The sequence below is a fragment of the Argentina silus genome (genome assembly GCF_951799395.1).
Source record: "Argentina silus genome assembly, chromosome: 13".
In the NCBI taxonomy this organism is placed as follows: domain Eukaryota; kingdom Metazoa; phylum Chordata; class Actinopteri; order Argentiniformes; family Argentinidae; genus Argentina; species Argentina silus.
The window spans coordinates 19596369-19613602 of NC_139667.1; the positions used below are offsets into that span (position 1 = coordinate 19596369).

Here is a 17234-nt window from a genome sequence, read left to right on the forward strand (position 1 = left end):
GTACAGGGTTCTCCCCAAGATCTTTTAATGAGGTGGCACTGGATATCATTATGAAAATCGACTCATGTTTATTCATGTCAAAATGCGCAAAAAATACAGCTAAACACTGAATTAACTGAGGAACATAACGTTTTGCTTTCACTTTTAACAATGTTGTCATTGGCGATCAAAGATAGTTACGGTATCATTAATAAATATCTGTTTAATTTCCTCTGAAATGTTGACATAGTGGTGAAGCCAATTCGACAAGGTGGTGCAGCGTCCCTCTTACGATCTTTGAGGAGCCCTGCAGTAGAACACTGACCAGCATATGTAAGGTCTAAAGGAAGGATCATAACTTGCTCTACTAAAAAAAATATTCTGTTCTCTTTGCCTGTTTACTTTCAAGAAGCCCATTTACGTATTTCATCCAGCTCTTCTTCCCCAAATTGGCAGTTAATTTTCCGATTAGCAAAGCCTGTAATTCAACTACCATTGATCTCCCATCCCCTCTGTAATATCAATGTCATTCACACTCTAATTGCTAGTTAGGATAGCCCAGAGGGACTTAAAATTACTCTTGAAAGGGCTTAATGCGCTAACCTGTACCTGGATCAAGGCCTATTATTCCAGTAGTGAGCCACCATGGGAAGATAAAATGAAAGTCCTTTATGGGGGACCAGACTCGTACTGTCTATCGGCTGGTTCACTTGTCAGTTCGTCCATGTCCTCTATGCCAGAGAGTAACGGACAGCCATGAAAAATTGATGGTTTGATCTGTGTGCTACTCGGGTTTCAGTTGTATGGTGTGCTACTGAGGAGTTGTTCAGAGGTATTTGCAGTTGAAAAGGGACTTGATGTTATGGGAACTCTAAAGTTGAAAAGTGACGAGAATGCGAGAGGAAGTACACTAGGTGCCCAGTTTTTGGAATGTTACGCTTCCATATTGCATCCTTTATATCAGAGAAAATAACTCAAACCTTTCTAACATCATGATGAAATAATCAGATTTGCAAACAACCATGGTTAGATATAATATATTTAAGCTATCCAATATATATCTAAATGGAGGTTAGGGTTGTCATTACGGGACATGTTTGAGTACCTAGTCACTGCTTTCCCCATAATTCCAAAGGATGCATCGTCTTTGTTTGCCCTGTTGTTTTAGTGTCTGTGTTTAATAGCTTGCTGACAGAAATAGACATTTCCAAGAGTGCGAAATTAAACTTGTTTTTGTGTGTGCCGCCTTGGGACTATAAAGCATATTAAGTCCAACGACAGGCAATGGACCAAGGTGTTTCGCCGTAATGGCACCCAACACCTGTGCTTTATTTTTGTAATGCTTGGAGGTATTAATCCGTAATGGCTCTTTCGTAGCTCTCTTGAAAATGCAGTGATTGCCAAGCTATTAAAACTCACCTCAGTCCCTCTCTTAGTCAGATACAATGGGGAGAGAAGGGCACTGGTTTTGCTTTCTCTCTCAAGAGGCTCCAGGCTTTAGAAAGATACATATTTGTGAAGATATGTCCAACTTCTTTAAGTCAAGCTACACTTCATATCAGAGCAGTACATGTGTATACTCCCTTCTAGTGGTTTTCATGGTCTTGATGGACCCCTGTGAAAGCAGTTTTGAATGTTATTCTCATCCAACTATGCACAATTATTGTCCCAGTTATATGGATATAATATCAAGATGTCAACAGTATTCGCTCACAGTGCCTTAAAACCACATTAAGGCTGGGCACTGTGAATGTTTTCATAAATTGATCAAACCAAAATCAAATCATCATTTTGGTATTCCTGGTGAGTCTGGTATGGAAACCTACAGACCTTTGTTTGGTCTGTGAGAGTCACTGGTTTCTGCAGTGGCAGTCGCCTCTCCTGGAAAATAAATGGTTAACTGGAGACACCTGCTGACCCATAAATGGGGACACTAAAGCTCACGACCTTCATTACTGTTGAGCTTGGAGCCATTTTCAGATGAGGAGTGCTTTTCCAGGGAAGCAGACCTCTGCCGCGGAGGATTCTGATTGAGACCAAACTGCATGTGTTGTACTGTACTGTGCCTGTTCTGTGCCTCTCTGGGGGCATCTGTAAGTGTTTTTTTAAAGGCATTCTCTCTCTCTCTCTTTCTCTCTCTCTCTCTCTCTCTCTCTCTTTCTCTCTCTCTCTCTCTCTCTCATGCATACATATAAGCAGAAACTCACACAAAGGATTATAGATACAAATCTCACAAAAACACACCCATGTACAAACAAATGTAGACTGCAAAAATCAATCACTATACCATTTGCGTCTTGTGATCCATTTTTTAAAACAAGTTCTGAATATTTGCACTTCTCTCACTCAACTCAATGACACTTTGCATTTCAACTTTCACATTTGAAATACCTGTCTTTCATTTTTTCCACCTGGAAATTTCACACCTCATACAAATTTACCATTTTGTGTTTTTGGGGAGTATTCACACGTCCTTCCTGCTGTTCACATCAGCAGCCGCTGTTGTGGGAGTGAGTTTCATGTCATCATGAACACCTTGCCTGTGACACCAATGCCATTTTACTTTAATGTTGCAGAAAGCAAATGGAGTGATGGTGGCTCACAGAGCCCCAACGTCTGACATTAGGATACTGTATAGAGTGAATAGAGGAAAGTGTAAATGCAACCATGAAAACGTCCAAGTTGTTTGAGAAAGAAAAACAGATCCAACTCTTGGTGGTTTTGTAGTCTGAACTTGCAGACGAAAAGACACTTTTAATGCCAAAGACAGTGTTTTATTAAGGAGAGAGAAAAGAGGAACGTAGAATGTAGAAAGAGATGGGTGAATGCACAAAAGAGTGGGGGGTCTGTAAGATGAAAGATTAGGGATGGCTGGAGAGAGAAAGTGGAGTAGACAGCGAAGACAGGGTGAAGACAGGGTTGAGGATACATCCCAGTCCAATTTCAAAAAACGCTTTGGAAGGTTTTTTGGAATATTTTCTGATTGCAGTAAACCCATCTCACCTATTACTCACCAGTGTACGTGTCCATGTTAGTATCTCTGACAGTGTGTACTGTATTGGATATTTTGGGTACATTTGTATATATTGTAATGTATTTATATGAGTAAGTAAGAAGTACAAATAGCATTCTGAGGACAAGATTTCCTCAGTCCCCATCCTGCTTCTGGCCTCAGCATGACAGCGGGAAAATAGTGGACAATTACATTCACGATGGGCTGTGCTGTCCTGTTACCTGGGTTACCGCGGCCATAGACACCCCCTCTCTCCCCCATGTGGCAGTCAAATCACTGGATCATTTTTGTGCCATGGAGGCGATGTGTGGAGAACAATCTCTCTGGAATATTCCGTTGTCTGTTCTGTCGCTGATGGAGACACAGATAGAGTAATCTCTGTGAATGTGTTTTTTTTTCCAGATGTTTTAGATATTTTGCTGCTCCTTTTACCTCAGGGTCAGTTTCATGAGTCGTCCATTTTCAATATGTTTGTGTTTGGAATGGTACTGTGTCCACATTATTGATTAATGATCATTGATCATTCGTTCAGGCTTTTTCTGTGCCGTCTTATAACAAATTATGTTATTTCTTTAATTATTTTTTTTTAATCATTCTTATTATTATTATTTATTTTTTTAGTAACATATCTCTCCAATGTGAATTTGCAATGTTTCAGTTGGTGTCCTTTTCTGTGTAAAGGACTTTTTTTCTTTGGCTTCTAACCAACTCTACTGTAATTCATCTCAAAAACCATATTGCCTGATTGTTCTTAAAGATTGTTCTCTTGTGGTGGAAAAGTAGGACGTGACTCTTAATTGTAATACCTCAGAGACAGTTACGCTAATAGACCGAGGTAGTTATACAACACACATTAGATGTGCCAGTCGCACACAGCACATAGACAGAAAAGCACTCTACTTAGTGCTCCTGTGACCTCTATCTACATTTAAAACATGTGCCTTTTCCCTCTAATTCCCACATTATTTCTGATATTTAATGCAAAGTTATCGCTCAATTATTGCTCTTCCATCTTCCAAAACAGTTCATTTAACTAATGTAGTACTTTAAACTTAGTTTGCTCTCTTTTCGCTCTTTAGGACATTCATTTATGGGTGCGCGTATGTGAATAACTTCCCTCCTCCCTCAGAAGCAGATGAAAAGGTGGTTCCCCCACAGTGCTACAGTACATCCCTCTACTTATAGAAGCTAGTCAGCCAGATATAATGTGTTGTAATCCTACACGGCCCAGTTTAGAGAAACACTATTTCAGCTCAGCCATGAGCTCCAATGATGGCCGTCTGAGGTTGGAAGAGTTGAGAGGATGTAGGCATAGGGACAGCTTACAAGAAGATGTCTGAGAATTTAGCTATGATTTCATGATTTTGATAGACCTGTCATATGCCTTCAACACATCATTAGACTAATGGTTACCATAAGACTAATGGTAAACCATCGGTTTATCATTGCATTTGTCACAGGGCAGTCATTGTCATAAACTGATCAGTAGCATTACTGCGAATGAGATGTCACCATTATGGCGATATGGGTAAGGTCCATTATGAGGGTTTTTCCAAGTCTCAGAGCACTAGTTATAGTTTATAAGTTGCATCATATTGTAAGACAAATCTTCTGGCCCAATGTATGACTAATACCTAGATTTTTTAGTGTTTTTTTAGTTTTTTTTCATTCCATCTTGCACATTATGTTCAGGTACTGTAGCACTAAAGTACTCCATGCCGTGGTTCATTTTCCTCCTTCCATCCATTTTCCAACCTTCCTGTAAGGATTCTTCTTAAGTAACATATAGTGTAGTAGAGATAGGGATCTTTTGCCAAAGTCACGCCTGTTGTTGAGGAGAGAAGAGTGCAGCAAATTGCCTTGAAAAAGCCGAGCCTCCTCCCGACTTATCAGGAGCGGCATTCAGAAGCCACACTGCGTGTTTGAGGATGATTGCTTTCATTTTCACATCCGCCCTGTTTCATATGAATGAGGCTGAGGCAGGGTGTGACAGTTGCACTGTCGCAGGTATATTTTCCCCCACTCTTTCTGCGACCACCGTCCCCTCGACACACAATGGAGACGAGGGGGGTTGGACGCAATATGACCTGCCTCTGAGACCTCTTTTGACAAGCAAAAATGTATGAAGGCGGCGTCTCAGAACTTGATCAGTATGGAGAATTGACCTTCTATCAGGATAGATGAGATTGATGGATACGTCAGATACGTCAGTCGGCCTCGTGCTCTCCTCTGTCTGTGAGATGATAAGGAGGAGTGTCCTGTGGTTCTCAGCCGCCCGGAGGACGTCGGTTGTCGGAATCATGCACGTGTGGCTGGGATCCGAAAGGTCTTTCTTCTCTTCCGCGGGAAGGGATAGGGATACAACAGAGAGTCTTTGATGCTACCGCACTGCAGACAGGAGAAAGAACGCCCAACATGGATCCACTGTCAATTTCGGATAACCTGACAACACAAACACTTTCGGTTTTTGTCTTTCAACAGAAAAAGAGGGAGAGTGACTGGGGGGGGGGGGGGGGGAGAGAGAGAGAGAAAGAGAAAGAAGAGAGCGAGAGTAAGAGATTGGTAATAAACACCCTGGGGCCAACTGTATCAGCGAGAAGGATTTAAGGTAAAGGCGCCATCCTACAGTAGGTGTGGGATAAATACTTGTGTACCCCTACAAGCCAAATACAGTTACTGCTATCAAAAACAGAATCTGGCACCCCTGTATAAATCTGTCCTGGGGCCCAGCAGGGGGAGTTGGGTAGCGGGGGGGCAGATAATCCGTTCAGTATGAGCTCCCCGTCTAATCCTTAGATTAAATGAAACCGCTGCGGATTGTCTGATAAAGGGCCCCTCTTTGCCATTGTCTCCTGAAGATACTGAGGGGAAATCTTCCGGAATGAGGCTCCCATTTCAGGGCCATGGGCAAGGCAGTCAGAAGGGAGGGGAGTAAGGGAGGGAGGGAGAAAGGAAGGAATGGAAAGAGAGGGAGGCTGAGACTGTCCTCTGGGAGAGTCAAAGAGCCCAGTGCAAATGAATGCTGTCAGTGGTCCAACTCAGGGGAAAAAGAGGGGGGGGGGGGGGGGGGGGCATTTAGAAATAGAGACTTTAGGGAGCAATAGAAGATAGGGGAAGAGCAATGTAACAGAGGTAAGAGAGAGTGTACTGTAACACACACACACACACACACACACACACACACACACACAGTGGCTAGGGACCTGATGATGGTGATTGCTATTAAGATTGTTATTCAAACTATTCAGATTCATACTATTGGGTGAGTGTATCATTCTAAAAATATATTCCTCTTTGTTTTTATGGCAGCTGATGCAAATGTGAAGTGATGTGAAGTCATTGCTCAACGAATTTACAACCATCCATTATGGCATTATGTCCTCTCTCTAAGTTGTCAGACTCTAGACAGTAACATGCCAATGATATGTGACATCCTTCGGACTGATGCTATTTTTGTAGTTCGGAATTCGATAAGAGCTTATTTGCTAATCCAAATTGGCAATATGTGTCGCTAGAACAGTTCAGGTACGGTGGTACAGTCAGAGATAAGAGTTTCTCCAACTTGAATCCCTTCACGGGTTGACGTGCTCAGGTGAATTCATACAGCAACAGTTTTGAGGTTGACAATTTATAAAAATGGAGAATTTACTGCCATGGTCTTTTTGACTTGGTTGTATCCTAGGGTGGACATATGTACACACACACACGCACACACACACGCACACAGACACACACACACACACACATACACACATGGTGGAAAGCTTCTTACTGTCCTTCTATGTCCTGGGTTTTAAGGGTGTATATTTTTTGGTAGGGATACATTTTTTGGAAAGGGGAAGGGCTTTCTCTTTGGGTGGTCCCTAAGATATCCCCTCCCTTGGGTGCTGGGATTTGGCCCCTACTGCGCCCTGTGGCAGCCCACCCCCTCTGATGGCACGTTTTCTCCTTTTGCCACTTGACACTGTGGAAGAAACAGCAGGCCTTGGCTGTCCACCCACCCTACAGTAAATCATATTTAACCCCACTTCTTGTCCCCTTGGCCCCTCCATTCATACACAGCTCAAGACATCACACTCGTCCCCCGATGGCATGGTGTGTGAATGGTGTGTGAACAAAACAAAAAAACACAACCTTCACCTCGATGCACCAAATAAAGACGATGTTGATGTTGATCTAGTAGACACACACACACACACACACACACACACTACAAGGCACTCTCTTTCTCTCTCTCCCTCTCTCTCTCTCCACAGCCACATCACTAGTTAAACATGACTACTGAGATTAACTTGATATGTCCCTGGGAAAGAAGAAGCAAATGCTGTCCAGTGAAAATAGATTTGTCACAAGATATTTTTGGGGTTTTGTATCACAAGGCAATATCCCTATTCATGCTTTATATACCGGTTTTGATCAAGGTTTAAGAAAATCCAAAAAGAACATCATAAGCAGTTCACACATTTTAATCTAAATATGATGATACTATACTATGCGGATCATTTGAAGTGGTTGCATGTTGCATGCTATTTAACAATGATTAATCAATATGTCATTATATTGTTCCCTGTATAGAGAGTTGCTGGTTTTCATCTTGCCTCTGTTCTACAGTAATGGGCTTGAAAAAGTAACATATTTTAGTCCTTGTTTTCGCTGTGCTGCATGTTACTTTTTCACATCAAATTGTAAATTCCTTTGTTGACGTTTTAACTCTAAAGTCACTCCAGCCTAATGCAAACTTACACAAGTACTTCTATCCCCTCTGAAAGAGGCTTCATGAAAACCAGTCGAGCGGCAAATTACTAAAATGTTCATTACCACTATGCTGATAACCCCACTGCTCTCTCATAAACAAAACATAAATTCTAACCTACTTTTAAAATGGTTAAACCTTGTTTTAATACTTGCATGAAGAAGAAAACAAATTGTGTTTTATTGAACATGTTTATAAACTACCTGACTGTTTATAAATGTTTTTTAAACTTTAAAGGAAACAGCGATAATGAGCGCCTTCAAATGGCCAATAAGAAAATCCCGTTCAAATACGTCCGACCAGTAGAGGAGTGGCTACAAGATAAAGGTAAACAAAATTAAACCAACTTTCTCTTTTTTATTTTTTTCCATTTGAGTGCTCAAACAAAAAACAGTCAACATACTATTAATCTATTTTGTTAGAGGTAACAATATCTAAATCATGATACAATTCACAATCACTGTACTCAATTAAAGGGACTGGGAATACATATATTTTGAACACTCTGGTAAGTGCATATGGTGAACAGATTTAGATTTCCTATTGTTTTAATTCACCAAAATTAATTTCTCAAATTAACTAAATTGAAGCATATGTATGTGTTAATAAACTGTCTTGTTTTTATAGAAATGGGGATGCTGAATGCTGCATTATTTTGGATGTGATATCTTCTCAAAATGAAGAAAAAAATACTTAATTATATATCATAAAGTCCCTTCAACATCCATTTAAACTCATGTTCCATTTCAAGTAGAGATACTTACTACATGAATTAACATGCTCTTTTTCTGCCAATATTGTTATGATCATTGCCTTATCATGATTGTCACTCTTCTCTAGTAAATCAATTCAGGAGTTCATAACTGGTCAAGGTATGTTGAGGACGAAGTCACCCTCAATGTCAGTGGCCTTTTCTTTTCACTTTGGTTTTAGTCATAGCCTCTTAAACGTTGCCCCAGCCCTATAATGCATTTTAGTCCTAGCCTTTTTCAGTCACTCCTCTACCAGCTTTCTAGCTGGTGGATGTAATGACTTGCAGTGCTCCATTACAGTGGACCTCCCGTATTATTTCCCAGTCCTAGCCTTCTATCTTTTGTTGTAGCCTGATCCTTTTTCTGTGTTTCCTGTCCAAGACTTCTATCTTTAGTCTTAGGGCTCTAGCCTTTTAGCTTTGGCTGATCAGAAGGGGTCCCAAAGGACCTTTTTAGAGAAGACAGGTATAAAGCTTTGACCTTTCCCTCCGCCAAGCCTTCTGCCTCAACTCACATCCCCGGCCTCGTAATTACAGATAACAACATGATGACCTTTATGTTGTGATCCCATCCAGGAAGACATCCCCCCTGTCGCTATAAGTGGTGACCCTGTATATTAGGGGTTAGCTCCAGTTATTGCCCTTTCAGTGACCTTTGTTTATAGTTAGACCTCAGACGTTTTTACTACAGCCCCCTCCATGACCTCTGGAAATACTTTACAGATCCTTTCATTCTCAAGGACTCGTACAGTACAAACACACACACACACACACACACACACACACACACCTACATGCAGAAAAACATGAGACTACAGTTACCAAACAGACTCTTTATTGAGAAAGCTGTATGTGGCATGATAAACCAACTGATAAACCAACTATAGGACCAGTTGATATCTCAATGAGACCTGAAAGAAAAGGTTAGAGGAGGTGCATACATGAAAAAAGGTTAAAGGAGGTCCATACATGTATTCCCTGAGGTGAATTACCTCCATTTGGGTCTTCCTCCCTCTAGGCCGGCAGTTAACGATATTCAACACCCAGGCCACGGTCACCATTGGTGGGAGCGACCACAGTCGGCCATTCCAGGGCCAGCTGTCAGGCCTGTACTACAACGGCCTCAAGGTCCTCAACATGGCCGCCGAGAGCAACCCCAACATCAATATCAACGGCAGCGTGCGACTGGTGGGTGATGTACCCAACGTGGCCGGGTCGGCAAGGACCACCGCCATGCCCCATGAGATGTCCACCACATTCATCGAGACCACCACCACCATGTCTACAACCACAACCCGAAAGCACCGCTCTTCACCCACCATACAGGTATGATCGAGGAGAGGGCAAATGAGGGGAACGGTGCATTATAAGTGTTAACATAGATGACCCTATAACTAGAAATATATACTATCAGTCCAGCCAGCTATCTCTAGAAAAACATCATTGTGTCACATTTGCAGTGATACATAGACATGGTTCACATTTTTCAGCTCATGATACCAAAGGCAAGGATTTATTGCCAACTTTAAAAAGCAATTCAAAACTCCAACTAAGAAGGCAAGAGAGCATTGATGATGCATACCATGCTACTGGATATGCACATTTGTTTTCACCTTGAACCTGTGATAAGATAGTGAAGGAGAGAGAGAGAGAGAGAGAGAGAGAGACGGAGAGCGACAGACAGACAGACAGAGAGTGGAAATGATCTTTCCCACACTGTTCATTCCTGCCTCCCGTTGAGAGAGAGAGAACGACATTAAAAAGACACAGCCATCTCAACTGTAGAGAGATATACCTCTCACCACTCTGACTACCTTCTCCATGTCTTGCCTCCTGAACAGCTGGGGAGGAACATACAAGTGCCACATATACTCCCTTCTCCCCAGAGACAGGACAGTCTCAGAGACCCAGTGGTCTAGATATTAGAAATTAGCCCAAAGCCCTCCATCATCTCCGCCTACTATCTACCACAAATAACCACGTGGCCCACTTAGGGTTTTCTTTTTTTGCCTTAAGTAAATGAGGACAATGGACTATGGAAAACATATGTGTATTCTGCCAGTTTATGGGAACAGAGTGGAAAGTATTGTCACGCACAAGCAGATGTGTGAATCGTATTCATATGCAAACCAAGGACTACTTGTTGTGAAAGACAGACAGCCACTGCATCAGGTGCACCCAGGGAGTCATTTGGTTAGGGTTGGGTTATGAAATGATGTGCTTCACAGGTGAGTTGTGCTACCTCGTCAAATCAGTGTTCAGCTCCATACCATTCACTGATTCACAATCTACATAAACGTAGAATAAATTAAAAGTCTACACCTTTCATGAGACTGTCGCCAACGCTGAGATCAGATTAAAGGATCCCTTTTGCAAACAGACCAGAATTAAAACATCATTTCGCATTGGCAAAATCCTCATTCCAACCCCCCCCCCCCCCCCCCCCCCATCACTTTTCGAAAGACTGAAACAAAGAGCTTTACAAATACATTTTAACTGGGAGCCCATAAAACTCTGCAGCAAAGCAAAACATAATCACACTGACCGTTTCATAGGCGCTGCAGGACAAATTGACTTGGCTGCCGGTCATGATATTAAAGCCATAACTCTCCACAGAATCTTTGACGTACGGTGTGGGTGAAATTAGCGTAGCAATCGCTAGCTCCACCAGTGTTCTCCTGTGTTGTATAAAGCCATTGCAGTGTACACCGTATCCTGGCAAGGCTCTTATTAAATATGAAACTCCCCCCCTGCTGCTCTACACTTGTGAAGTTGTGATTACTGTTGTTTACTAGACTCCATTGTGTGTGTTCACTGTAGTAACACCAGCACAGTGACAAAATTACAGTGCCAGAGCGAACCCATAGAATTTCCATGGCCCTGTGTACACTTGTCACTTAAATCCGACTTTTGTCATCCAAATAAGTTGATCGCATACAACTGTGCAGGTGCTCGCATTGTGGCCTGATTGTGTTCAGATTCGGCTAACCATCTTGTGAGGTGGAACAGCCGGTCTTCTATTCCAAATCTAGACACAATCCGGCCACCGAAAGCGCTTACAATCTATTAAATACAGTGAGGGGAGAACCAAATGTGGACACAATGGGAGCCTGTTTCGTGAAGCATTTCAAAATGTTTAAAACCAAGTGTGAACGCACATACGGTACTGTGATCAGACTGTGATCTCATCATCACGTTCAGGTTAACAGAAGTCTGATTTAAGTGTCAAGCGGAGACAAGGCCTACAGTCATGAGAAAAAATTAGGACACCCTATGAAAACCTTTGTCTTCTTCAACATATTCAAACATATGGACATTTGATATTCATTTGAACAATATTGAAAAATTGAGGTAATATAACTAAACAAATACAACTGAAACAAATTATTTAAAAAATGATTGGTAAAATGTAATTAATAGAAATGCAATCTTCTTGTGAGGAAAAAGTTAGGACACCCCCACATTTAGTTCCACTTAAAATGCCTAAAATTATAATAAAGAGCACCACATCAGGTGCAAATGATTAGAACAGCGTTACAGAGGATTTTGGAGGAGCCTGTCCTATTTAAACCTCAGATATTTAGTTTGGTTTGCTCTTGATTGTTGAAGTGAGTTGCATCACCATGGCGAGATCAAAAGAGCTCTCTGAGGCCTTCAGAAGAAAAATTGTAGATGCATATGAGTCTGGGAAGGGATATAAAAAGATCTCCAAACTATTCGAAATTGGCCATTCCACTGTCCGGAAAATAATTTACAAGTGGAGAACATTTAAAACCACCACCAACATGGCCAGGTCAGGCCGCCCAAGCAAGTTCAGCCTAAGAGCTGACCGAAAGATGCTTAAAGAAGTCTCCAACAATCCCAGAATGTCATCACGAGACCTACAGGTATCTCTTGCCACAATTGATGTCAAAGTACATGCATCCACCATAAGAAAGAGACTGAACAAGTTTGCATTACATGGGAGGTGTGCAAGGAGGAAACCCCTGCTGTCAAAAAAAACCATCAGGGCAAGACTAAAGTTTGCCAGAGAACACCTAGAGAAAGACCAGAACTTCTGGAACAATGTGCTTTGGACAGATGAATCCAAAGTTGAACTATTTGGGCACAGTAAGAGTAGACATGTTTGGCGCAAAACCAAGACAGCATTTGAGAACAAGAACCTCATACCAACTGTGAAGCATGGGGGTGGAAATGTCATGGTTTGGGGCTGCTTTTCTGCAGCAGGGCCTGGTCAGCTCACCATCATAGAATCCACTATGAATTTTGTATTGTATCAGAGGGTGCTTGAGGAAAATGTGAGACCATCTGTTCGAAAGTTGAAGCTGAAGCAGATGTGGACCATGCAACATGACAATGACCCAAAACATTCCAGTAAATCTACCAAGGAATGGCTCAAGAAAAATAAATTGAGAGTTCTGGAATGGTCAAGTCAAAGCCCGGATCTTAATCTTATTGAGATGCTGTGGATTGATTTGAAACTGGCTGTGCATGCAAGACACCCCTCGAACATCACACAGCTGAAAGAATTCTGCAAGGAGGAGTGGGAAAAACTTTCTCCCAATTGATGTCAGAGACCTGTAGACAGTTATAAGAAACGTCTAATTGAGGTTATTTCAGCCAAGGGGGGCAATACTAGCTATTAGGGCATAGGGTGTCCTAACTTTTTCCTCAGTAGGAATTGGCATTATTGTTAATTTTTCGTTAAATAAATGATTACAAAGTTACATTTTCATAGTTTTTTGTTCAATTACATCCCCTTTATCTATAGACATTGTTAGAAAGAAGATAACATATTGATATGTCCATATTTTTAAGAGAATAACTTAATATTTTGGGGGGTGTCCTAACTTTTTCTCATGACTGTATGTGACCCTTTCCATTTCCACACAAACAAACCATGCTTTATGCTGCTGACCAGTAGCTGCAACTAGGTAATAATTGACAGTTAACATGTGTGTAGTCACATACTGTATATGTGACAGCCACTTCTATCTCTGATTCTCCACCATTTCCCTGTAGTAGAGTTCCCCTCGTGGATTTAAAAACATAGGAATGGTGTAAGAACCCATGTTTACACCAAGCCTATGCTGTTAAATCCATGTTGGGTAGTGCACAAGTACACACTTATTGGAGGTGGCATTTGCCATCTCTGCTGCACCTGTGAGCGTGCACACCTGATGTGCCTGATGACCCACAAAACCGTAGAGACTCAGTCGGGCATTACAAGCTTCGGCATTTTTTTCTGGACGGACGACAGGCAAAGCATATGCAAAATCCAGGGGCCACTATCAGCACACAGAGCACTGAGCAATTGAAACCAAACAGTGGGAAAAATACACACACCAGGGAAGGCTGGTGGAGGTAGCATTTAGAGGACGGGCTCACTGTAATGCATGGAATGGAATGAGGAATGGTATAAAACACGTGTTTGAAACCATTCCTCATTCTATTCTATGCATTATAAGTAGTAATTTCTATTCTATTCTATGCATTATAAGTAGTAATTTCTACTTCCACCAGGCTCCACTGACACACATATCTCAACCCAGTACTCCCACCACTCCTTAAAATGGCCTCATTCTCCTTTCTCATTGAAAAAGTGCTAGTTAGGTAAGAGCAGTAGTTCCACATGTGCTACTACTACTACTACTACTACTTTCCTGTATACATTTTTTTTTATGTCAGTAGTCATAAATAATGGGGCAAACTTGAGAAAGGAAAATGGCTTTCATTCAGTGGTCATTGCCGGTAGGGTAGGGAAAAAGATTAAATGGCGGATACATTTCCCGTAGAGGTCAATCTGAGCCAGGTGATGAACGACAGGGGTACAGGAAATGACACGTTCTGTACACCGTGAACCGTGTTAATCACAACCATTGCCTCTTTCAATGACTGCCAATGCTTTTGTCATCTAAGAAATCATAGAAGGCGGAGAAAAAGACTGCGAGAGCGTGAGTAGTGGTCACCAGTGTTAGCTGATCTCAATCAATGTACTCATAGCCTCCCCGTCTCACTATTCACTTATGAACACGTTTCAGTTGACAGCACTATACTGTACTACTGCATAGCTATAGTATGTGTGTGGGTTTGATGGATATGCCTTTCAGTTCGCAGCATATAGTAGCAATCTCTACGTTTATTTTTAATTTAGTGAGGGATTGTCTTGTGTATTAGCAGTATATAGTGTGTGCATGTGGCGTGTGTGTGTGTGTGTGTGTAGCAATTTAGTGGAATTGGCAGGGGATGCTCATTAAAGACTCAACAGTAGGGTAGGGCAACAGGCTGCCGGTTATGTTTGCTTTTCTTCGCACACACACACATACACACACAACCCTGTCATGTTTGCTTTCCTTGAAAAGCACGCACGCACGCGCGCACGCATACACACACACGCACACGCACACACACACAAGCTCCCACAGTCATGTTTGGCTTTTCCCTGTCCCTGTTAATTTGAGGAAACAGGATCAGTAAACAGGCTGTCTGTCACAGTTTGGAGGTAATTTAATTGTGCACCATTGTGTCTGAAAGGGCCTTTCGGGGAAACACGTCTATTTATATATCATTTGCTCTGCGCTCAATGGTTCTGTTGGAACGAGAACAAGGTCTGCCTGTTGTGTTTCCCTTAATTAAGAACAAGGGAGTAAAGAAGGATGGTAGAGAAAAGGGGTGGAGAGAGGAGGCGGGGTTGGGGCACTGATTGCAATCAGCGCAGCACTGTAGGGATTTGGGTAAAGTCTACCTGTGTCCTGGGTTGCGTCTCTACTGAAATGAATCTATAAACAAAGGATAGAGAAACATATGTCAAACGCTCAAAAGCCCAGGTGTTGATATACATTCACAACCAAAAGGCAATGTTAGGTGCTCCATTAAAGGGGCATCTGGGACTTTTAAATGAATGAAACATACAGTGCCTTCAGTAAGTGTTTTACGCCCATTGACTTTTTTTCACATTTTGTTGTGTTACGACCTGACTTTGAAATAGATTGAATCGGTTTTTTTTGTCTACCGATCTACACAAAATACCCCATAACGTCGAAGGGAAAATGATTCCTATGGGTTGTGAAATAATTGCTGCCGTTATTGATAATTGAGCTATACCAGTCAGTATGTTTTTTGGTTTTTGTGTATTCTGTTCAAATTAAAGTAGCAAACCTGGATGATATGGTCCCTATGAGAGATACATACTGACCACATTCAAAATAATGTTGTATAATACTTTCATGTGTTGTGTTCTGTATTTTTAGCTGTATAATTGTTTACCCAAAAATTGAATACAATACAAATGATCTCACTTCCTATCCTTCTTTACCTCTCTTTCTCCCTCACTCTTATCCACTCCCTCTCACCCTTTCCCTTCTTGTCTCCATTTTTCTCTTGCTTTCTTACTTTCTCTCTCCCTCCCTCCTCCCTAGGGTCGATCATTAGAACGGCATTAGTTTGGTTTCATTTGTTTTGTGATACCCTTACTGCAGCTACTGCATAATTTAAAACTCTGAAGGGTGTCCTCTTTCACAGTGCCCTTTATCGAGCATGTGCACACACACGCACACGCGCGCGCACGCACACACACACACACACACCACACATACATACACACACACACACGCGCGCGCGCACACACACACACCACACATACATACACACACGCACACACACACACACACACACACCACACATACATACACACACACACACACACACGCGCGCGCGCGCACGCACACACACACACCACACATACATACACACACACACACGCGCACACACACACACCACACATACACACAACACACACATACATGCATCATATCGGCATGGTATGTTCATACTTGTGTGCCTGTTGTGATTTACTGTATTTGGCACTTTTACAGAAGTGTGTGTGTGCGTGCGGAGTAGGGGATAGTTGGTGTGTGTGTGTGTGTGTGTGTGTGTGTGTGTGTGTGTGTGTGTGTGTGTGTGTGTGTGAGGAGGGGGATATAAAGTCTCCTCCTGGTTAGTAAGCATATTATATGAGGGCTATGTTCTGTGAGGTTAACTTACATGACACACACATACACACACACACACATATACATATATATATATATATATATATAAACAGACACAATGGGAGTTGTATCCATGTGTCCGCACATGGCCTTCATTAAGCTAGGCTTTGCTGTGCACAGTAAAAATGTTATTGTGTCAATTTATAGAGCTGTAAAAGTGGACAAGTGCAGATAAACCCTACCTTTATTGTGATGCTGCGCTCTCAAATTCACCAATGTTAGGAGTTTCAGCACCAAATCTTAAGTCTTGTGCATGAGTATACTTTACAATATTTAAGTCTGACAATGTGAAAATAACCCCCAACACCTGCTATATGTAAATTGGATGATTTTTCATCAGACTGCTGGGTGTAAAGGTTTCTGGCTAATGTCAATAAGTAATAAAAATGCTTTACTGTCTCAATATGATAATGTTTATGTCCCCCCTATGGAAATGAAATAGGCTCAGCCCTTTGTTGAAGTGGGATCAGGGTGTGTGTGTGTGTGTGTGTGTGTGTGTGTGTGTGTGTGTGTGTGTGTGTGTCATTGGTTCCATCTGATCACCGGAGGACAGCAGAGAATGCCCAAGAGACTAAATGACACTCAGGTGTTTTATATTCTGGCTCGTTACTTCTTAACAGAGGTGTGTTTCAGTTTACTCTTTGTAGAAGCTTGAGTTGTTTGCCGTGTGCACTGTCCTTCCTACCG

At 41.9% G+C, this 17234-nt stretch overlaps 1 protein-coding gene across 1 annotated transcript in view; it reads left to right on the top strand.

Moving 5' to 3' along the window:
* Nucleotides 1-17234, top strand: part of nrxn3a (neurexin 3a) — a gene marked incomplete at both ends in the record, with an annotated part of 268162 nt that overhangs the window by 229553 nt on the left and 21375 nt on the right. The window contains 2 exon segments of the mRNA XM_083683801.1: nucleotides 7983-8072; nucleotides 9515-9822. Of these exon segments, the coding sequence (XP_083539927.1) occupies nucleotides 7983-8072; nucleotides 9515-9822 (398 nt within the window).